Here is a 25,360-nt window from a genome sequence, read left to right on the forward strand (position 1 = left end):
AAGCAAAATTGGTGATAAAAGTAAATTGGAAAATTGTTTAAAATTACATGCCCTATCTGAATCATGAAAGTTTTTTTTGGATTAGACTGTCCCTTTAAATTAAAAACAATATGCTCTAAAAGAAGAGACATATTTGTTCACAACTATAAGCTAGATTACAAGTGGTGCGTTAACTTGCACGCATATTACAAGTTGAACGTAAATGCAACCGTTCAAGCGCAACCAAATTTGCTCTCAGCTGATTGGCGCGATGTGTGAAGAGTTAGGACTATAAAAAAGTTGCATTAAACACTACATAAATACATTTTAAAAAGTGTCATAATCATATGTACAATATCTAATAAAAATTATTATTGTAAATATTAAAAAAGTTACAAGGTTAAAAGTTATATGGTATATGATAAAGTATTTGAATGCAAAGGGCTGTAATGGAAATATAAATACATATATACACATATAAACAGAGATATACACTTGTATAGACGTATATAACTGTGTTTATATACTTTGGATCCCTTTCCACTCAAATACCTGAAAACAAAAACATATTTGTATTCAGTTTTAATATGTAATAATGTATTTTACTGTGTATGTACTGTAAATATTTTACATTCCAATGTTTGTCATATAGGGGGAAATGTACTATGATAGTGATAGTGTTTTTTTGTTTTTGTGTTTATTTATACCTCTGATGTTGTCAGGTGACCAGAAGGGGATTCTCTGTTTTATGTTAAAGGAACATGAAACCCATAACTTTCTTTCATGATTCACTGAAGATAGAAGATATTAATTTTAAACAAAATTTACTTCTGTTATCAAATGTGCTTTATTCTCTTGGTATTCTTTGTTGAAGGAGCAGCAATGCACTACTGGGAGTTAGCTAGGTGAGCCAATGACAAGAGACATATATTTACAGCCACCAGTAAGCAGCTAGCTCCTGACAAGAGACATATATTTACAGCCACCAGTAAGCAGCTAGCTCCAGGTAGAGCTTTTCAAACAGAGAACAAAGCCATTTTGATAATAGAAGTAAATTTGAAAGTTGTTTAAAGGGACATTCCAACAACTTTCCAATGTACTTTTATCATCAAATTTGCTTTGTTCTCTTGGTATTCTTAATTGAAACTAAACCTAGGTAGGCTCATATGCTAATTTCTAAGCCATTGAGGGCTGCCTCTTATCACATGCTTTTTAAATTGCTTTTTACAACAAGAAACTGATAAGTTCATGTGGGCCATATAGATAGCAATGTGTTAACGACCGGGGAGTTATTTAAGAGTTAGCACAACACAGTACTAAATGCAACTCAATAGATTTTATATAGTCACAGTCATGTGATCAGAGGGCTGTCAGAAGATTCTTAGATACAAGGTAATCACAGAGGTAAAAAGTCTTCCATAACTGTGTTGGTTGTGCAAAACTGGGGAATGGGTAATAAAGAGATTATGTATCTTTTAAAACAATAACAATTATAATGTAGACTGTCCCTTTAAAATTGTATGCTCTATCTATTTTTTACTTTATTATGCTTTAAATAAGTATTTCCTTCTTAATATGGGAAGAGTCCACAGCTGCATTTCTTACTTGTGGGAATACTGAACCTGGCCACCAGTAGGAGGCAAAGACACCCCAGCCAAAGGCATAAATACCTCCCCCACTTCCTCATAACCCCAGTCATTCTTTGCCTTTCATCACAGGAGGTTGGCAGAAGATTTAGGAGTAGTCTCTTATGGAGGGTAGTACTCTTCAAGATGGGACTGGACTTTTAAGTAGTCCTGTCAGCCTCTCAGTGAGAGCATGGATGAAAGTTAGAGTCCGGAGATGCAGGGAGAGTCTTTCTGCGAAACCATCCTGACTCATATTAACAGCTCCATAAGCAATCAGCGTTGACGAGTTTCGCTGCCTGCTTTCTTCTCTCAAGTCCATGTCAGCTCAACTATCTGTCACACTTGAAGGGCTGTGTTACTGTTCCACGGCATAGATTCTGGTAAGATTGTTTCATTTTTTTATACATGTATGATAACGCAAGAAGACAGGGTCACAGTGTGACGCCTTTTATCTGTATAGAAGCAAACAAACAGTCAAACCAGCAGTGCGCTCTTTCCTCCCTCACCGCATAAGGCAGTACTTCCGGGTTACGGCACACAGGAGAGTGGGGATGACGTCAAGTCACAGAAGCCGGCAAAGGGACTGCAGCGCATCCGTCCCATACGCTAAGAAGTAGGTAATCCAGAAAACAGAATAATGTCCCAGGAGCCGGCAAATATAAAAATATATCCAATCTTTATTTGAGTAAATGTAAAAACAGCATACGGTTCAGTCCATCAGAACAACAGCACAAACTGACCAGAATAAAACACAACAAGAGGGAGGAAAGCTGCGCTCCTCATGCAGCAGACATGTTTCGTGCTTACCAAGCACTTGTTCACTGCTTAAAGGAGCAGCAGCTGCCTTCCGCTTAAATAGGCTACAGCTGTGAATATATTTAAAGATACATCACACATATTCATATTTAGATATTTAAAGATAATTATCTCCCTCATGCAGTGTATATAACTTGTTTAAATATAAAAGCACTCCTCACTACATAGTATAGGAAAACAGATGAATTGATAGACATTTCATGATACTTTGAATGGCAATTATATAGTAATTTATAGAGTGCTGAAACGTTAAAAAGATTTGATTCATGAAATAGCAAAACTTATAAATCATAGCTAATATCCTAATTCAATCCAAACAAATAATACTACAGAAAGTCTATCTAGACTGTATAGACAGAATTTATCATATATATACAGATCCCTAGACACACAGATCTATATCCCTCCTTAGGTTTAGACCATGGGGCATAGACGTATTTAGGGTAAATATCCAATACACCTCTCTTAGATTAAGTTTATTTTGTCTATTGCCTCCTCTTCTCCCCCGTGGAACATGGTCTATACCCTGCAAGGATAAAAGAGACGCATCAGAGTTGTGGAATGTTTTAAAATGTCTTGCAATGGGGGTGTCAGAATCTGGATCCTCTATAGAACGCACATGTTCAAGGAATCGTTCTTTTAGGGGTCTTTTGGACCTCCCCACATACTGTTTTGAACAGCCTCTGCATGTCAAGAGGTAAATGACATGTGTAGTAACACATGTTATGTAAAACTTGATCTGATGCACTTTACCAGTACTGGAAGAGGTGAAAAATTCACCTTCATTCACAGATTCACATGTTTTACATATCCTGTGTCTACATTTAAAGAAACCCTTTTTTTGTTTAAGCCAGCAATTCTGTTTTAATCTCGGTAGATCAGATGGTGAAACATAGTTACCCAAGGTTTTTCCTCTTTTGGAGATGAATTGGCAGCCTTCACTGACTATCCTTTTAAGGATTGGGTCAGTATGTAAAATCGGTTGGGATTCCTTTATTATTTCACAGATTTTGTTATATTCAAGGCTATAAGTAGTAATAAACTTAGGTTTGCCTATCTCCATATGACCTTTATTTTTATTTTTATATTGCAAAAGTGTGGTCCTCGGTATAGTATCTACCTCTTTGCGAGCTTTGTCTAGGATAGTTTCATTATATCCTTTTTCTCTCAATCTCTGAGTGATAATGTCTGCTTGTTTTTGGTAATTACTTTCATTTGTACAGTTTCTTTTGGCCCTAATATATTGGCCTTTGGGGATCCTTTGTAACGTATGTCTAGGGTGACAGGAATTAAACTCAAGGATAGTGTTTCCTGCTGTGGCCTTTCTGTATAGATCAGTCTCTATTACTCCTGTATCAATATTACCAATGATGGTAATATCCAAAAAGTTAATTCTGTCATAACTGTGTTCACCCACCAATTTAATGTTGTGGTCATTGTTATTAAGATAAGTACAAAAATCATCTACTGTACTATCCGCACAGTCCAAAATCAGTATCAGATCATCAATATATCTGGCAAAAAACACTATATTATGTCGATAGGGGTTCCTATCTCCAAAGACGTGGAAAAGCTCCCACCATCCCATAAAGAGATTGGCATAACAGGGGGCAAATTTTGCCCCCATAGCAGTTCCACGTCCCTGGAGACAGAAACCCCCATCGAACATAAAGAAATTGTGAGTCAGAAGATATTCAATGGAGTTTAACAGAAACTGTTTAGTTGCAGGGTTAAAGTTACTTTTGTTGTTTAAAAAGTAATCTATCGCATGTAAGCCTTTGACATGTGTGATTGAGGTATATAGGGATGTCACATCCAGCACCAAAAATCTATAATTAGATTTCCATTCCACAGTTTCAAGTTTTAAAATTACTCTATAAATTGCTATACAATTGCCATTCAAAGTATCATGAAATGTCTATCAATTCGTATGTTTTCCTATACTATGTAGTGAGAAGTGCTTTTATATTTAAACAAGTTATATACACTGCATGAGGGAGATAATTATCTTTAAATATCTAAATATGAATATGTGTGATGTATCTTTAAATATAGTCACAGCTGTAGCCTATTTAAGCGGAAGGCAGCTGCTGCTCCTTTAAGCAGTGATCAAGTGCTTGGTAAGCACGAAACATGTCTGCTGCATGAGGAGCGCAGCTTTCCTCCCTCTTGTTGTGTTTTAATCTGGTCAGTTTGTGCTGTTGTACTGATGGACTGAACCGTATGCTGTTTTTACATTTACTCAAATAAAGATTGGATATATTTTTATATTTGCCGGCTCCTGGGACATTATTCTGTTTTCTGGATTATCTGTATAGAATCAAGGGTTAATATCTCCTGAGGGGGATTATATGAACAGTGGGGAATAATCTTATATGTTTATTTGACTTTATGCTGCTTTTATGTGTGAGATGTTATGGGCTCATAGGCTGTTATAGAATATACAGGTTTCACTTTCACTTTGAGAGCTGTGCAGCTTACAAGTTTGGCGCTTTTTCTCATAGCAGAGAGGTCCTGCATTGCGTAGTTTTCATTCCCTATTTCCTGACCGGGTGTTTATCATAGAGGTGTCATAAATCTCTGTACTGTCTGGGGCATAGGAGGTGGGGAATTCCCCAGCCATTGGGGTATAAGGGGCCGTTTTTTGTGAATAAAATATGATTGTTTTATTTTCTATAGTTCTCCACTTATTGCACTACTGATGGAGGATTCTGCTACTTTAGAGGGTACTCCCTCTATTCCTAAAGAGTAATTCCTGTTTTTATTGTGAGTAGGCCTTAGATACACCCTCTAAATGATGTTCCATATGCCTTGATAATGTGATAATATCAAACATGTTTGATACCACACAGCCATCCACCTCTGAGGAGTTGTCATCTAGTGAGGTGCAAGCCTACATTCTTCTCTCTACACATGCAGTTTCCCATAGCATTGCTGATCCTCCATCTGGAGGGGGCCTTTTTTTCACCAGACGTTACTGCACAGTTCAGAAGGCGGTGTCTGCGGCCTTTAATGCTTTACCTCTCCCTGCCAAGTGCAAGCGAAAGGTTACATATAGCACTCCTTCCCAGAGTACATCAGATAATTTATTGGATTTAACTGATATGGTTATCCGAGGATGAAGTTCTTTCTGAGATTTCAGAGTTTGAACATTCTGGGTTGGAGTCTGCTGCCTCTAATCCTCCGGCTGCGGAGGAACCAGACTTTAGTTTTAGAATTGCGCTTTCTTCTAAAGGAAGTTTTTGGTGAATTCAGAGGTTCCAGAGGCCAAAATGCCTGATGAACCTTTGATTCCTAAATTGGATAGAGTTTGAGGACAGGGTGGTACCTTATCTTTCCCTGCTCCTGTTAGATGGCGAATATTATTAAGAATGAATGGGACACTATTGGATTCCTTTTTCCCCTCTTCCCCCTTTAACAAATTGTTCCTGGTCCTGGACTCTCTATGGAGTGGTGAGGTTCCGTCCCTAGAAGGGATGGTGCTATCTTTGCTCTTGCTAAACGTACTACTATCGCGCTTGAGGATAGCTCTTTGTTTTATGAGCCCATGGGTTAAAGATAGAAACGCTGTTAAGAAAGATGTTTCAACATACGGGATATGTGTTTTTCAACTGGCGGAGGCTGTTGCCGCGGTTTCTGGAGCAGTTACCTATTAATGCAACTCTTTACGGGATTTGATCGAGGGGGCGGGTCCCCTCAATGTTCTTCTATAAAGAATTAAGGCCTTGAGGTTGCTAATTCTTTTATCTGTGATGCTAATATGCAGATTATTTGTCTGGATGCTACGGCTTCAGCTTTTTCTGTTCAGGCCTATAGGGATCTGGCTGAAGTCATGGTCTGCGGATACGACTTCTAAGTCTAGACTTCTTTCACTCCCCTTTTAGGGAATGATTTTGTTTGGTCCTGTTCTGGACTCAATTAACTCCATGGTCACAGGGGGCAAGAGTGCCCTCCTACGGCAAGAGAATATGAACTAGTCTAAGGGACAATTTTTTTTTAAATTTCGTTCTGATAAAGCCTATGTCAGCAGTCCTCCGCTAGGCCAGAGGAAAACAAGAGTTCTTGGATGCCAGCTCAGTCCTGGAATAAATCCAAGCAGAGCAAAAAGCCCGCTGAGTCTAAGTTGGCATGAATGGGTGGTCCCCAATCCTCTTTTGGATCGTGTAGGGGGCAGTCTGTCGCTCTTTTTAGTCACTTGGTTCAGGGATGTGCAGGATTCCATGGGTCCTGGAGGTCATAGCTCAGGGTTACAAGTTAGGTTTTAAGGGCAGATTCCCCCCCCCTCTCTCCTGTCTTCCTGACCAGAAAAGAGGAGAGCCTTTCTGGGGTGCGTACGGGATCTGTCCTCTTAGGAGTTATTGTCCCGGTGCCTATCGCAGTGAAAGGTTTAGGATACTATTCAAACCTTTTTGTGGTCCCGAAGATGGAGGGAATTTTCCGTCTGATTCTGGACCTAAAGTGCTTAAACAAGTTTTTAAAAGTCCCCTCTTTTAAGATGGAGACAATAGGTCCATTCTTCCCCTCGTTCGAGAGTGGCAGTTCATGACCACAATATATCTGAAGGATGCTCCCTTCACGTACCAAGGTTTGTGTTCCTGGACCAGCACTTCCAGTTTATTGCACTTCCGTTTGGTCTAGCTACAGCTACAAGAATTTTTTTAAAGAGTGGACCATTTGGAATCCCTCCTCTGTCTTCTTCGATCCCATGGATGGAAGATAATCAGAGAGATTTCTCTTGTATCAAGTACCAGGATAGAATTCATGGGTACTAAATTAGAATGGGAATATTCTAACGGACCAGAGACGTTGCAAGCTAGCTTCAACATATCTTGCTTTCCAGACCTCCTTAAGGCCATCTCTGGCTCGGTGTATGGAGGTGATTGGTCTTATGGTGTCTAGCATGGACATCATTCCTTTGCCAGGTTTCACCTCAGACTGTTGCAACTGCGCATGCTGAAGCAGTGGAATGGCGATCATCGGATCTGTCTCAACAGATTTCTCTAGACATCCGATTGAGAGAACTGCTCTCTTGGGGTTTTTGTCCGGATCACTTGTCCTGAGGGACATCTGTCTTAAGACCATCCTGGGTGATTGTGACTATGGTTGCGAGTCTGTCAGGATAGGGAGCTGTTTGGGGTGCCAGGGAGGCACAGGGCCTTTGGACTCAGGAGGAATGTGCCCTCCCAATCATTTTGGATCTTCAGGCAATATACAATGCTCTGAAGGCTTGGCCTCTTCTCGGTTTGTCCCAGTTTATCAGATTCCGAACAGACAATATAACCTTGGTGGCTTACATGTACCATCAGGGGGGAACGAGAAGCTCCCTAGCTATGAGGGAAGTATCTCGGATTCTGGAGTGGGCTGAGACCCATGTTTGTTCGCTGTCAGTGATCCACATTCTGGGTGTGGACAACTAGGAAGTGGTTTTCCTCAGCAGATAATCCTTTCATCTGGGGGAATGGTCTCTCCATCCCGGGTGTTTCTGGAGATTTGCAAGAGGAGGATCTTATGAAGTCTCAATACCAAGCTACCCAGATATGGGTCGAAGTACAGGGATCCTCAGGCGGAGCTAACAGATACATTAGCGGCGCCTTGGAGGTTCAATCTAATTTATCTTGCCGGCCATTACCACTACTTCCTAGTGAAGTGGCTCGAATCAAGCAGGCATCAGTGATTCTGATTGCTACATCTTGGACGCGAAGGATATGGTTCGCGGATCTAGTGGGGATGTCATCATCTCCTCCATGGAAGTTACCTTGTCACAGGGATCTGCTGACTAAGGTCTATTTGTTCATTAATGTCTAGATTCTCTGAGGCTGACTGCAGGGAGATTGACCACTTAGTCCTAGCCAAGAGAGGGTTTTCTGAGAGAGTTATTTTTTACTCTAATTTGAGCTCGTAAGCTAGTTGCTTGTCGCATCTATCATAAGTTGTGGAGGACATACTTATTCTGCTCTCCAGGATGAACTGGAGAAGGGCTTTTCTGCAAGTGCCCTGAGGGGATGGTTTTCGGCCCTGTCTGTGTTACTGCACAAGAGGTCCGCTGAGCCTCCAGATGTGCAGTCTTTTTGTTAAGACTCTGCTAGGACCAGACCTGTGTTTAGATCTAATGCCCCTCTTTGGAGTTTAAATCTTGTTCTTAAAGTTTTGCAACGGGCTCAGTTGGAGCCTATGCATGAAGTAGACAATAAATTGTTATCTTGGAAAGTTCCTTTTCTACTGGCTATTGCTTCAGCACACAGAGTATCTGTGATTTGTGCCTTGCAATGCGTCCCTCCTTATCCAGCTTTCCATGCTGATAAGGCTGTTCTAGGAACCAGGTTAGGTTTTCTTCCTAAGGTTGTGTCATTTGCAACATCAATCAAATGATTGTGGTTCCTTTCTTATGTCCTAATCCTTCTTCGTCGAAGGAACGTTTATAACGTAATTCTGGATGTGGTTTGTTCCTTGAAGTTCTCATTCTACGAGAGCAGGGGTTTCCTCTTGGGCCTTCAAAAATGAGGCCTCTATGGATCAGAATTGTAAGGCGGCTACCTGGTCCTCCTTACATACTTGTTCCAAATTTTACAAGTTTGATGTTTTTGCATCTGCTGAAGCAACATTCGGGAGAAAGGTTTTGCAGGCTGTGGTGCTCTCAGATTAGGGTCTGCCTCTCTTTTTTTTCCTCCTGTTAGCATTCCGTGTAGTCTAGAGCTTGGGTATATGTTTCCCACAAGTAAGGAATGCAGCTGTGGACTCTTCCCATATTAAGAAGGAAAACATAAATTATGACTTATCAGATAATTTCCTTTCCTTCTGTATGGGAAGAGTCCACAGCTCCCGCCCGTGTTCTCCGATGGGTGGCCCTAAATTTTAATTTATTCTTCTGGCACATATTTCACCCTGATGTTTTTTCCTACTGTTCCTTGTTCCCTCGGCAGAATGACTGGGGTTATGAGGAAGTGGGTGAGGTATTTAAAGGGACACTGAACCCAATTTTTTTCTTTCTTGATTCATATAGAGCATGCAATTTTAAGCAACTTTCTAATATACTCCTATTATTACCTTTTCTTCAGTCTCTTGGTATCTTTATTTGAAATGCAAGAATGTAAGTTTAGATGCCAGCCCATTTTTGGTGAACAACCTGGGTTGTTCTTGCTGATTGGTGGATAAATTCATCCACCAATAAAAAAGTGCTGTCCAGAGTTCTGATCCAAAAAAAGCTTAGATGCCTTCTTTTTCAAATAAAGATAGCAAGAGAATTAAGAAAAATTGATAATAGGAGTAAATTAGAAAGCTGTTTAAAATTGCATGCTCTATCTGAATCACGAAAGAAAAAAATTGGGTTCATTCTCCCTTTAAGCCTTTTGCTGGGGTGTCTTTGCCTCCTACTGGTGGCCAGGTTCAGTATTCCCACAAGTAAGGAATGCAGCTGTGGACTCTTCCCATACAGAAAGAAAGGAAATAATCTTGTAAGTCATAATTTATGTTTTCTTATCTTATCTATTTATTTTCTTCCGAAAAACACAGTAAAAAGTCTAAACCCATTTTTGTAGATAAATAATTTAATACATTTTTTAAAAGCATCATGATTAACACCATTATGTCTTGAAATGTTGCTAATGCCTTTATATTTTATTGAGACAATTTTTTTCATGCTGTGACACATTCTTGTGTGTCAAGGACTAAAAACCAGCATCAAAAAATAAGATGCAAAACCCCAAAGATTAATTGTAGACTCAGTGGCACTTCACTGACAATAACAATAGAAGGAAAGGTGCCTGACAATTATTAATTCAGAGGATTTGAATGTTTGTAAATAGTGAGGAAGGTAATGCCATTGGGTGCTTGGTCGTATAGGAAGAGTGATTAATAGCAGAAAAAAGTGAGATATTTATGCCGGTAGGACATAAATAAACTTGAATCTCCTCAAAGCAAAGGAGAGCTACTTAAATATGTATGCGCAACAAATAAAGCTTACAAGGAAAGAATTCATGACCTTAATATGTATAGCTTAGGGGAGAGTGGGGAGAGAGGTGTTATGGTTAGAAATCTTCATGCATATTAATGAATTTAATAAAGCTGAGATTAAAGGCATATCCACCATCACATGGGATCATGATCTCAGGCTGGAGACTAGAGGGTCCTGGAGTAATTAGTTTAAGCAAAAGACTGCAAGAGAATTCAAGTATGCCTGATATTTGCAGCAGGCTGCTCCGAGAAGACGTATTTAAAGGGAAACTCAGGTTAAATTAAATTTTCATGATTCAGATACAACATATAATTTTAAACAACTTTCCAATTTGCTTCCATTAAAATAAATGTGCACAGTCTTTTATATTTACACTTTTTGTGTCACCAGCTCCTACTGAGCATGTGCAAGAATTCACAGACTATATGTATATGCATTTGTGATTGGCTGATTGCTATCACATGGTACAGGGGGAGTGGAAATATACATAACTTTGAAATTTGTTAGGAAAAAACCTACTACTCATTTGAAATTCAGAGTAAATGCTATTGTATTGTCTTGTTATCTTGCATTTATTGATTATGCAAATCTACTTTGTTTACTGGTCCTTTAAAGGGACCAGAAACCCAATTTGTTTCTTTCATTCAGATAGAGCACGCTATGCCTAGAGTCACACTTAAGGGACTATCAAGAGCAAACTGTTAGGGTTGCCCAAGAATAGTTTTCTAAGATTAAGCCCACATGTTCTGTATGGACTTTTAATAAACTTTGAATCTGTTAGTCATGGAGTTAAGTGACAATAAATCAAAATTAAAATGTCATGAATAGGATAGAACATGCAGTTTTTAGAGACTTTACAATTGACTTATACAGGCCCATTTATCAAGCTCCGTACGGATCTTGAAGGGCCGTGTTTCTGGCGAGTCTTCAGACTCGCCAGAAACACAACTTATGAAGCAGCATTCTAAAGACCGCTGCTCCATAACCCTGTCCGCCTGCTCTGAGCAGGCGGACAGGAATCGCCTGAAATCAACCCGATCGAGTACGATCGGGTTGATTGAAACCTCCCTGCTGGCGGCCGATTGGCCGCGAGTCAGCAGGGGGCGGCGTTGCACCAGCAGCTCTTGTGAGCTGCTGGTGCAATGTTAAATGCGTAGAGCATATTGCTCTCAGCATTTAGCGAGGTCTTGCGGACCTGATCCGCAGTGTCGGATCAGGTCCGCAAGCCCTTTGATAAATTGGGGCCATATTATCAAACTTTGCTCCTTCTTTTTACATACACACTTTCTGAGGTACCAGCTCTTACTGAGCATGTGCACAAGTTCATAGGGTACACGTATACTAGTCTGTGATTGGCTTAGGGCTGCCACATGATACAGGGGGCAGACAAATTTGAAAAATATAAATTTGTCAGAAAAAAAAATCTACTGCTTATTTGCAATCCAGAGTAAGTGTTACTGCATTGTCTTTTTATTATGCACATGTTAATTTTGCAATTGTACTGTATTTAGTGGTCTAATCAGCTTATTGCAGATTTAAATTGCAATCTTTTGGATATATAGCCCAAGAATATTTTGTGCTTTTTCTAAATGTTTACATGCATGGAAATAATCTGTCTATGTATTTCCTTTTTTCACACATTTTCCCTTCTGTTTAGAAATGTTTAATGAATTGTTTTCTTTTATATTCTAGGTTGGCATCGTGTTGCACTACTCTAGTCTGTGCACAGTGTTATGGATTGGTGTCACTGCAAGGAATATTTATAAGCAGGTGACAAGAAAACCTCAGCCACCTCCAAACACTGAGCAGCCTACATTTCCCAAACAGCCAATGCTCAGGTATGGAAATATATCTTTCTTTCTAAACTTTCTCTAGAATAAGCTTTATATAATGTATCCACCGGAGTTATCTCAATATGATAGAATAATATGAAGTATTAATATTGGAAAATATAGCCTTAAAGCTCATATTGATTTTACTTTCCTGTAGACTCTGGGCAACATTTATCATAAGGCGGTTGCAAGCTTGCTCATTTGAGCCTGCAACTGATATTTATTAATATGCGCATTAAACCACTGCTTCATAAACACTCTCACCAATTTAAAGTTAGCGGATGAAAATCACCCTGGATTAACTTGACCAGGGTGATTGACAAGCCCTACTCTCACGCAATTGGTTGCAAGACAGTAGGGGGCAGCATTGCACAATCATTTGCCTGTGCAATGTTAAATATGGGGAACAAATACGAACCACAATCTGCGATCAAATGTGGACAAGTTCAGAACATGTGAATCCTGACCGCTCGCAGATTGATAAATCTTGCCCTATGCTAAAATCTTGAAAAATACAAATTTATTCAACATACTATGAAAACAAATGTTATTTTTTATTTATTATCCTGATGTTGACTTTACTGCAAGAAGGGTTGTATGTATTAAAACATTCTAGAGTAGACTACATTACACAGGAAGTTGATGTAGACACAAAGGTCCACAAGGTCTAATATATAGGTCACTTTTGACAAGTATGGTTATATTAAACGTAAATGTATGACCTCTTAATTCTAAGTAAAAAAATGTGTTTGTCCCATGGTCCCTAGTGAGACTAAAAGGCAAATTCTGTATCCTTTTAGCCTTTCTAGGGAGCGAGAGACAAATCACAATTATTAAACAAAAGCAAAAAGGTTCTATTTAAAACATCTTTTTCTAGCTAGTTATTTTGATTCTAAATAATTGGTTGCTTATGTTGCTTCTTCCAAAGCAAAAAATTTAAAAAAATTATATAATTTTTGGACTTTGAGATAAAGGGGTAGCTTTATTATACAGCGGATGCTACATTCTATGCCTATCATTTCAGGCTCACCTGAAATGGAAGTTAAGATGCAGCGGTCGTAAGACCGCAGCTCCTTAACTTCTTCGCCACCTTTTAGGTGGCGGACAGAAACCATCCCGATCCAATACGATCAGGAAGATTGGCCGCAAATTAGCAGGGGGCGGCATTGCACAAGCATTTCACAAGAAATGCTTGTGCAATGTTAAATCCCGAATGCTCGACCTTTAATAAATCTATCCCAAAGTATTTATTTTTGATAAATGAAACTATAAGAAACTTTTAACTAGACGGGCCATCGTTTTGTTACAATAGACAAAATTCTCTTTACATATCATACAGTATCTGAAAATATACAGATAAACAAATAAAATAAGTGTGTTTTCAATATTCCGTATACAAAGTGTTGAGAATTGAGTAATTGCATCTAGGTTGAAAAAAGAGATAAGGGTAGAGGTCTGTTTAAGCAGTGTTTTGTACCCTAAATATCATAGTTGTTGTTGATCCCATTGAGGCTTAGGGGAACACAAGAGGAAGAGGGACAAGGAGAAGTAACAGGTAAGAAAAGTTTCTGCACGTGTGTACACTGGGTATATTTGCAATGCTTTCACTCTCTGTACAGTTGTCGCATAAACAACTATTTATAAAATGTATCTATATAAGTTGTGGGTACTGTGAGTAGATATTTTTGTTGCATCAGTAGTGGTACATTTCGAGGTAAACTGCTGAATGTTTCCCTGGCTAGAATAACAATAACCAGGGTACTTTATTGTAGTATTGGGGGGTAGAATAGGAAATCAACTGGGCAAAAATGTTTCTTATTATATGAATAAATAAATACCGGACAGATGGTTGAGTACGGAGAAATATAAATAAATTAAGTTATTCACAAGGAATGGGGAGACAACTAGGGAGACCAACATACCTGGAGCTGCTGTATAGTAGTGGCTTATAACATATTGAAATATAACGCAGCTATATTCTAACGTGTATGCTATGTGAAACCATCTATGTATTGGAGTGGACTAAACACCTTAACCTTCACGTTATGTTGAGTAATCTGACATGATTAACTTTCAGAAGTAATGCTTCATAGGTACAGTAGGGATGTGTTAGGTGACTATGGTGTAGGTAGTCTCATCTAAATCGCAATTAAGAGGTTCTATAGTTAACGTTATGTAGTAATAAAATAAAGCGATATCTTAAAACAGATCATTTATGCCTTGCTGTGACCCAGCTAAAAATGTATGAAAATCTGAAAAAAAAAACCCATGTGTTATTAACCAACAATACATAGTAAACACAAGAAAATTTAACAATGCAGTTATCCTAAAACAATAGGTACTGTATATATGTGTGGAAAAATAGGAAGATTGGCGTTTCAAGTAAAAGATGGTTTTGGGGAAATAGTAGGGTCAAGATATTATCATACTAAAGGCCACATATCCCCTGTTATAAAAAAGTAGAAATGGTTAACATTCAGGCAAATACAAGCCCCGTTAACCAGCTATATATAGTAAACATAAAAATATGTAACAGCAATATATGTAGCATCTTATGACTATAATTTAGGTGCATGCCACACCCTTCTGTATTTGTCAGAATTGGAATACTAGTAAGGCCTTTACAAGATCGGATTTGGCCTATATCACTCCCCTCTTATGTAGTCTCATCTTTAATGTTACTAGAAATGTGAGTAAGTGTGAGGGAAGGTTGTCAGCCTATGTCTGTTGGAAACAGGCTATTTACACCTTGCTGTTGCCCCATTAAGAAGGTATGAAAATCCAAGAAAACGGGTGTTATTAACCAACTATACATAGTAAACATAAGAACATGTAACAATGCAGTTGATGGGGTGACTAACACCTCTGTAATTGAGTAGGGGGGAAGTGGTGAATGGTGACGTCCTCACGCTTTATGCGGTGGAAGACAGCGTGGAGCATAGCTGGGGAAGAGTAGGCGAGGGTGCGGCTGCAGCAGCACCACGCTAAAGCACAAAGGCGATAATCTTCTCTAGCAAACACAACTGAAGTATAAATAAGCCCAGGCAAAGGGGAGTTTGAGCTTGCAAGCTACAGCAGAGGCGGATTGGTGACCCCTTTCTTTCACCACAGCACAGTAGGAGACATAGGTCTTTTCTTTTAAGGAACCAATCTACTGAATCCGCAATATCTTTGTATAAGCTTTGAGTTAAGGTAAAAATACAACAATACTAAATCGAATAGGTTAGGATTCTTCCATGATTTATAATTCATCTGGGATGAAATCCAAAATGTTCTGAAGATAGAAGGGGGAGCTTTACACAAGTTACAGGAGTGACCTAGGAGGAATGACAGGCCTAGTGTTACCTTAGAGGGGTATGGTTGACATGGTCCCACCCCTGCCTGATACTCTAATAATGACCTCTTTAGCTTAGCACTTCTCTCAAAGGTTGATAGATAAATACAAAGTCAAGGGATACCACTGGATGTGTAGAATATATAAAAAGTGATCTTAAATTAAGAAATTTCGGCATAGATTTGTTGTTGTTTGAGTTATGTTTTGTACATTGGTATCATTGTCAATCACCATGCATTTATATGGAGTGGAGCTACCGTTTTCAAATGGACTTATCACGGACAGTCTAGCTCTACTATTTCATTTTACTACATGGGAGTATGTTCTCCTTTCTTTTGGAGACTGATGGTTTCTCCCTCTTTTGTTTCTGTTTAAACTTTTGTATCAACAATGACATCTTTTTGTACCATGCTGCTAAATAATGATAATAAAAATGAATAAATAAAAAATAAAAAAATACAACAATACTTATAAATGTTGCGGTGAAAACCTGCAACCCTAAGAAGAGGTATAAAAAAAAAATCTGCTAAAATTCCAAACAAAAGCTTTTTTTCTTTCTATAGTGACTTAAGAGTGAAATGAAAAATCTGATATGGTACTATGGTGATAGAGTGCTATGAATAAATAAACCATATACTAAAGAAACAGGTGACGAGTGGAAATAAAGAAACACACACCTGAGAAGCAATATCTAGTTGTTTATAAAGTTGCTGAAAAGTGAATGTAGTTACCTTTGTGAAAAGTTTGTATAAGTCTGGAATAACTTTAAGGAAAAGTAAAAGGTCATAAGCATTAGACTCTGTAAAAAAAAGAACTTTCTTCCTCTTTTGTTTCTTTTGTGTGCTGGGGAATGGTGTGAAAAGGAGAAAGGGTTAACCCAAGTTTCTTGGACATTAAACCTTAAAGGGCCATAATACCCAAATGTTTGTACACTTGAAAGTGATGCAGTATAGCTGTAAAAAGCTGACTAGAAAATATCACTTGAACATCTCTATGTAAAATAGAAAGATATTTTACCTCAAAAGTTCCTCAATAGCCACATCCCATTGTAAATGATTTCTAAGCAGCATATTAGTATGTCTGTCCCGGGACAGCTGAAAGGATGAGCCTCATGCACTCTCATGTTATTTCCCTATTCAGTGTAACAATGAAATCTCATGAGAGTTAAGTGAAATCTCATGAGATCACAGTAATATAGTTCATGACCTCAGCACTGCTGATGCTGATTGGCTGTTGTTCATTTCTTCATTTTTTTTATTTTTTTACCTGCAGCTGGGAGCAGCTGAGTATAACTTTTTACACAGAACTTACTCTGCTGAGCTGAGGAGATTGTGAGGTAAAATATCTTCCTTTTTTACATAGAGATGCTCAGGTGATATTTTCTAGTCAGCTTTTTACAGCTATACTGCATCACTTTCAAGTGTTTAAACATTTGGGTATTATGGCCCTTTAACTACTGCTTTATTAAAAAAGGGCTGAAATTACAATTGGATTGACTGGGGAAAGTACTTAAAAGCGTTTGTTTAAAGACCAATGCCTAAAGAACCAATTGTAAGTAAATGGACAAATATATAAAAATTCAAAAGATGTCCCCCAAGATCAAACAGGGGGAAAAAAAGTTCTAAAAATGCAAACATAACAGGCGATTCAATATTGGAGGAAAAGGGAGAAGAATTGAATGAGGCTAATACCATAGCCACACAAGTCTCAGCATTAATATTCCCTAAAATGGAGGAAATCAACTTAAAACTCGCCACAATTATGGAAGATATTAGAAATCAAAATAGCAGGATTAATGTAGTAGAGCAAATAATCTCTGATTGTGAAGACAGGCAAAAGGCCTTGGAACCTAAAATTGAAATGATCTTGAAGCAAAATCAAAGATTAACTGCTAAACTAGAAGACAGGAGCAGGCGAAATAATCTTAGGATAATAGGTCTGCCAGAAGAAAGGAGCACAGACAATCTGGTGCAATTTGCAGAAGAAATACTACCTACACTATTAGAGCTGGAAAGCCCAACTGTTAAGCTCACATTAGTTCACAGTAGAAAGAGCCCATAGATTGGATCAAAGGTTAAATAGGCCAAGACCGGTGGTGGTGAAGTACCTGAACTACCAGGCTAAAATGGAACTAATTAGAGCCTACAGAAGAATAAAGGATCTAATGTATAAGGAAGGGAAAATACTTATTTTTTCAGGATTTTTTTTCAGGATTTTTCATATGAGACGGCAACAAAAAAAAGAGCATTTTCTAATATCTGCTCCCAGCTGGTTAAAGAAGAGACCTTTTTTCACTATTATATCCCACTGTTAAGGGTGAAAGTTGGTGGAGATTTTTTTGTGTTTGATACCCCAGAACAAGCTCAACTTTTTTTTTAAAGTAATGTCAAGTAAAATAGGGGTATGGCCTCCCCACAAAGGCTGTTAAAGGGAAAAAAAATATTATTTTTTTTAATTTACTTTTTCCTCGTTGTTGTTGTTTGTGCATTTTATTTTTATATACAGTGAATTGACATAGAATTATTTTTATAAAGGTTGAATGCAGTATTGATATTATTTTTTGTGTAAATGCAATGTATTAGTAACACAAGGAAGGATTTAAGATATGCACATTAACAAAGTATTAGGGAAAATGTCTAGAACACATAACTTGAATTTTTTAGGATTTTATGTGCACTTTACTTTATTGATTTTATAAAGGTTTATTATATAACGGGTATTATTTCAAACATAAATATTTTGTATTAGTGGCACAAAAAAGGATTTAAATAAGACACAATAATAATGTATGAAACTATAGGACTGAATTCCCCTCCCTTTTTTTTCTTTATTGTTATTTTGTGCATTTTATTTTCATGTACAGTAAAATGACACAGTATTATTTTTATAATGGTTTACTGTAGTATTGATATTATTTTTTTGTGTAAATACAATGTATTAGCAACACAAGGAAGGATTTAAGATATGTATATTAACAAAGTATTAGGAAAACTGTTTGGAACACATAACTTGATTTTTTTAGGATTATATGTGCACTTTACCTCACTGACTTCATAAAGGTTTATTATATAATTGGTAATATTTTAAACATAAATATTCTGTATTAGTGACACAAAGAAGGATTTAAGTTAGGCACAATAACAACGTATGAAATTATAGTATTGAACTCCCCAATTTTGTATTAGTTACACAATGAAGGATTTAAGTTAGGTATAATAACAATGTATGAAAGAAGTAGTTGGGAATATAAAAATCTAAATGAAATATTGAATGAGATGTATGAAACCATGATTAATGGAGACTTCAGATTTAGTTTATGTGACCTGAAAATTTAGGTTAGTAAATTTTTAGTCTGAAAATACAAATATAATTATTCAGAGATTGGTATCAACATTTATAAATGTATCGCATCCCATATGGAGTGAACTACCTAGTAATGCTTTCATAATGGTTCAATATATAAGTGGCATTACTTTAAATGCAAACATAATATACTAGATGTATGGAATCGAGAGTACCAAAGCTAGATATCACACAAAAATCATCTTCTATGGGATCCTAAATTTACTTCAGGTTATGTGATAACTTAGGTTAGACTAATGTTCTCAGTAGAAAGAAAAAATAAGTAAATTAATTATCACTGAAAGCTGAGTAAAATTACAGGATTAACCCCCCCCCTTTTTTTTCCCTCTCAGTCTTAGAGGTGAAGCCAATACTGAAAGCAAGATAGATAAAGCAATGAAAGTTGAAAATTAGGAATATTAAAAGTAAAGAGGTGCCTATAGAGGCAACAAGGATGGGTGAGTGGTGTATGGAGTATGATTGTTTTTTTTTTCTCTCCTCTTTTCTCTTTCCCTCTTCTCGCTTCCCCCCCACTCCCTTCATCTTTTTTTAACAGCTTGTATCCCTCTACTGCCCATAAACCCTATGTAAATGGCTTAAAGATAGCTAAAAATGGTTAAATTAATTTCCTGGAATGTGGGCGGGATTCATTCCCCGATTAAGCGCAAGGCGATTCTTAACTCTTTGAGTAAGAAGAAATCAGATATTATAGGGCTACAAGAAACCCACCTTTCTGAAGCAGAACATTTAAAAAATAAATTAAAATGGGTGGGGGAAGTTATGAGCGCCTCATACTATAAGGCAGCCAGAGGGGTAGCGTTTATGATGAATAAAAAATTAGATTACGAGATAAAAAAGAAAATAATTGATAAGGAAGGGAGGTATGTTTTAATATATATAAGTATAAATAAGGTTGAATATATAATTGGGAACATATATGGGCCTAACAACAATGATTGGAAATTTTGGAATAAGATATACAGGATTCTAGACAAAGGGTTGGATAAGAAACTGATAATAATGGGAGATTTTAACCTAACCCCTAATTCTTTATTAGACAGAAAAAATATTTGGAATAATCAGGTGTATACTATAAAGAAATCACAGCTGCAATATGAGAAAAAGATATTTCAAAAATTTTCCGTAGACCATAAGGTTGTAGATATTTGGAGGCTTCTTAACCCTAATAGCCTAGAATGTAAATGTATGTCTAAATCCCATAATACCTTATCCAGGCTAGATCTTTTTTGATCTCTAATTCATTCATTTCAAAGATTGGTGAAGTAACTATACAGGATTTTGATATCTCAGATCATGCTCCAATAATAATGTATTTTAAGGAATCAGTTAAAGCTAATTATAATTCTTTTTTCCCCCTAATTATTTAACCAAGTCTTTGAAATTTGTAGAATTTTTGAAACTAAGATGGATGGAGTTTGAAATTAATAATAGGGAGCATAAAGAAAATAAAGCAATATTTTGGGAGGCAGCTAAAACAACCTTGAAAGCTGAGATAACATCCTATGTAATTTAACTAAAGAAAGCTGGAAATAAAGAGAATACTAAATTAGCTAACAATCTCTCAATAACTTATTCACGTCTTAGATGGAACCCTTCTAGAAGAAATAGAGAGAGCTATTTCTCAGCGAAGAAAGAAAGGGATCAATTCTTATTATCCATTGCAGGGAAAGCAGTGATTAAGAGTCAGACAAGGTTTGAAAGATTTGGGAATAAGGCTGGGAAATATTTGGGAAATCTTTTTAATAAAATCAAAAAGAAAAAAACAATAGGTATAATTAAAGATGGAGAAAGATTGATCAGCAGCTCAGAAGATATATCCTTAGTGTTTCAGAGTTATTATGAGAACTTATACTCTTCCCAGGATCCTGAGATGGAGTTCTTAAAGGAGTCTAACTTACCTGTAAGAAGTAAAGACGGTTGTGATCTATTAAACAAACCAATTATCGATAAGGAAATTTTAAATATTTTACAACAACTGAAGAAAGGGAAGGAGCCTGGGCCTGATGGGCTTCCTTTGGAATTGTATCTAGTATTAAAGGAAGAAGTCACCCAATGTCTTGGAGAGCTTTATGAATACTATTTTCAGCAGAATAAAAAAATCACAGGGCAATTTAAAACAGCTAATATTGTGCTACTACCCAAAGAAGGTAAAGATACTACCCAGGTCTCCTCGTATAGACCTATCTCACTCTTAAATCTTGATTATAAGATATTTATGAAGATATTTGCAGAGAGACTGAAATTAATTTTGCCTAAATTACTGCACATGGATCAGGCAGGTTTTGTTAGCGGGAGAACATCTGAATTAAATATAAGAAACATCCAGCAGGTCATTTGTAAATATAATGGGGATAATGGAGACAGTGACACTTAGGCTCTGCCGGAGGCCTTCCTGCTATCTTTGGAGTCGAGTGGAGATATATGTTCAAGACACTAAAGAGATTTGGTTTCGAGGGAAAATGTTTGGATTTAATTCTTAATACATATTCAGATGCTAGTGCATCCATTATGGTCAATAATTGTATGTCCCCTTTTTTAATCTGGCCAGGGGGACCAGACAAGGATGTCCTATGTCACCTCTCTTATTTGACTTGGTTTTGAAACCCCTGGCCAGTAGACTTAGGGATCAAGTAGAAAGTGTTGCCGTAGGCAAAGAAAATTTTCAATTAGCTCTTTTTGCAGATGATCTACTGTTGTGTGTGGTCTCTCCAGAAAAACAAGTTGATAAAATAGTACAAATTTTGGAAGACTATGGTAGACTGTCAGGATATATTCGAAGTCAAATATACTATGGTTAAAAAAAAATAATAAAAAGGGGACAAAATTACCCCTGAAGTAAAGATCTTGAAATATTTAGGGATATATCTCTCGGCTGACCCTTCTGAATGGTATAAATTGAATCTTATACCAACTCTTCAAAAGAGTGCAGAAAGCTTAAAAATATGGGTCAATATGCCACTCTCCTTATCAGGGAGAGTGGAAGCTTTTAAAATGTTTATTCTCCCAAGATTACTATATCCTCTTAGAATGTTTTCCTTGGCCATTAAAAAAATTGATTTTGTTAATTTTACAAGGGTCTTAACTTGCGTTTTATGGAGAGGGAAGAAAGCTAGGATTAGACTAGATAAACGTTATTTGCCTCGGATTAAAGGAGGCTTGGCCCTTCCGAACATTAAATTATATAACCAAGCTATATTATTGAGAGTCCCTATGGATTGGTTAAAGCAGACAAACAACTTTACTAGCTGTATTATGGATGAATACTTGTGTGCTCCCTATTCTTTGACTTTTATACACCATGCATCAAATAAGGAGCTGGGTCCAAAAATATTTTTACATCCCTTATTAAAAGATATTTTTGTAACCTGGAGAGAAAAAATAAAAGTGAGGGGAGGGAACTATGCTATTTCAAAATGCTTACCATTGCAGGAAACCCTACATTCCAACCAGGAATAAGAAATGGGGTATTTCAGACATGGGGAGCTAAAGGTATTAGTCTGCTCAAGCATTTAATCAACCCCTTAGAATTGAAACCATACAAGTTTGGTGACTTACAGAGGATATATAAAATCTATAAAAGTGATTGGTTATATTTTAAACAAGTGAGTCACTATTTACAGCTAATGATAAGGATGGTACCGGATCTAAGCCTATGCATTTCTTACTGGACTGCCCTAAAAGTAAAAAGGGCATTATAACACGAATTTATGCCAATTTTCAAAATATGAGGGAGGAAAATTTAATTCAAATGTATAAGGATAGATGGGATAAGTTCTCTCCTTCATTTAATCTAGAATCTAGGATATAAAAAAGTTTTAGGGTACAAGTTTTAGGGTACAAGGCCTTACAGGTTCGGCTAGTTTTAGGGAATCCCATTTTAGGTTAGTACACTTTGATTCTATTATCCCTAGAAGAGCAAATTTTCCTGTTCAAGGTACATTCTGTGTGCTGGCCTTCTGTATGCGCTCTTTGTATGTATAAAAGTGGAGACGTACCACAACATCTCTAGGCTGCAGTGTTGAAGCAAAGAGTTCTGTAAAGTATTTGGGAAGGCCTGCTGCTGCAACTTCTTCCGGTATACCTTTGATCGTTAAATTATTGCGGCGAGACCTGTTCTCTAAGTCAGTTAACTTGTCCTCAAGGTCTGACATTTGAATTGCAAGATTTTGTGTGTAGCTAAGAAGGCTGGATTGGTCCACAACTACATCTTCTTGTTTTCTTTCAAGTGTATCCAACCTCTCATTGGTAGTAGTCAGGTCCTTCCTAAGTTCTGCTATTGTAGTAGTTCATTTTTCAGCAAAGGAGTCATGGTGTGAGTCCAGCAGAGACTTTAAGGAATTTAGAATAAACGTTGGGGTAACAGACGTTTGGTACACATTCTGTATGTCTTTAATGATCTCCTCTGCCAGAGAGTGACATTCCGGGCTTGATGGAGCTGACCCTTCTTCTTCTGGGATGTATGAGGGGGAAATTGGCGGTACAGTAAAGGGATCCATCACTGTACGTTTGATAGTGTTAGCGGCCTTAGCCCTTCTTTTTTGTGACTGTGACATGTTCACTCACACAGGAAAATGTAGTATATATAATGAGATCCCCAAATTGCAGGAGATTGTCCACTTAGGGTTATTGGGCCGAGAACCAATGGAGTAGATTTAGATGACCACTATTTAGGGTATGTATGGCTTCCCCTGCCGTCCCCTCTTGTGGGTTAAATTATGCCATTGTGCTTGTTTTGTGTCATGGGGTAGAAATTCAGGACCGTGAGTTATGAGTCCAAGATCAATTTAGTAGGCCCCAGTTTTCATATAGTGGCATCTGGATACCTTTTACAGTAATAGTGTGCCTGGATCCCCAGCAAACATTTAACATCTGCTATACTCCCTCATCCGGAGTGTGTTATTGCCCAGATCTCGGTAGTCTAGATGGGTTCCGGAGCTTTAGCTGACATCAAAGCTGCCCACGTGCGTATTCAGATTCCCACTCAGGCACTAAGGTAGTCTTCACCTATAGCCTTATATGCTCTTGGGTATACCGGGAAAGATCTCCGGGTTCTGCTAACACTGTCCGTGTCTTGTCAGGAAGTGCCTATAAGTTGCTTTAGCGCCACGGGTAAAGTGCGCCACAGGTAAAATGGCCGCCAGTCCATCCCTTTTGTAAGTGGATCACTCCGCCGGTTGCAGGTAGGTGGTTATCGACCCCAAAGAGGTCTCTGCAAGACAACGATAGCCCCAGATGGCTTTCACTATTGTTGTCTCCGCTCCGACAAAGTCTGTAGGAATCTCTGTGCCTCTGTCTGTGTATACTAAAAAGTTTTCTATATTAGTTGTGTCCGTTCCGCTTCAAATTTTCTCAAAGTGTGTCTCAAGTATTCCTCTTAGGATCAGATAATCAGAATCTGCCCAAATTAGAGCTCAGATGTTCCTATAAGGGCTGCAAATAATACATATGTTTAGGAATTAGACGGAGCCTCTGAGAGATGCGCCCGCTCACTTGCCCGGTTGGCTCCGCCCTCAATAATGCCTTTTTGCAATCAATATTCTCTTGTTAAAATTCTAAATATCTCACTTTTCATGGTGGTTCACTGTTCTGTAAACAAATCTATAGCAGTTTATTCTGAACATAAAACCATTTTTTTTTGCAATGCCAGTGTCAATAAAAAACTTTTCTGTGGTACTGTAGTAGTTGTTTGCAGCCTATAGCAACAGTATCTGATAAAAGTACCGGAAACAAGGGGATTTACTGTCAACATTCTTAATTAAATTTGTGAATGAGAATCACAGAATAATATTAAGCCCTTATTCAAAATTAAGGTAACTCCCTGCAGAATCCTCTTAAAAATGTCAAACTATTATTCAATATCTTATAACAAGAAAGATGTGTAAGTGATAAGTGCACATAAGGATATAATCCAAGAAGTCCAAAATATACAAAAAGTGTTCCAGGGGTTTAAAGGACCAGTAAATACAGTATATTTACATAATCAACAAATGAATGTTAAAAAGACAATGCAATAGCACATAGAGACCGATTTGCTAAATGTCATAACTAAATGCAGACAGCATACACTGTCTGCATTTAACATTGCACAAACATTCCTAGTAAAATGCTTGTGCAATGCCGCCCCCTGCAGATTTGTGGCCAATCGGTCTGGAAACTATGGGGGTAGATTGCAGCATCCGCTGCTTGTTAAATCTACCCGACAGGGGCCGATTTATGAAAGTGCGAGCGGACATGATACAATGTAGCGTATCATTTCCACCACACATCGATAAATACGCTGTCAGCATTTATCATTGCACAAGCAGTTTTTGGGAACTGCTTGTGCAATGCCGCCCCCTGCAGATTCGCGGCCACTAGCAGGGGGTGTCAATCAGCCCGATGTATAGGTTTGTGCGGATTGATGTCTGCAGCCTCAGAACAGGCAGACAAGTTATGGAGCAGCGGTCTTCGGAGCTTG

At 37.7% G+C, this 25,360-nt stretch overlaps 1 protein-coding gene across 1 annotated transcript in view; it reads left to right on the forward strand.

Annotated features, from left to right (window-relative positions):
- The window catches only part of ADGRA1 (adhesion G protein-coupled receptor A1), a 662,711-nt gene that overhangs the window by 477,331 nt on the left and 160,020 nt on the right, over nucleotides 1–25,360 (forward strand). Inside the window, exon 5 of the mRNA XM_053692424.1 lies at nucleotides 12,067–12,212. Coding sequence (XP_053548399.1) covers nucleotides 12,067–12,212 — 146 coding nt within the window. The remainder of the gene's footprint in view (nucleotides 1–12,066; nucleotides 12,213–25,360) is intronic.

This window comes from Bombina bombina, chromosome 9 (assembly GCF_027579735.1).
Source record: "Bombina bombina isolate aBomBom1 chromosome 9, aBomBom1.pri, whole genome shotgun sequence".
NCBI classification, from domain to species: Eukaryota; Metazoa; Chordata; class Amphibia; order Anura; family Bombinatoridae; genus Bombina; species Bombina bombina.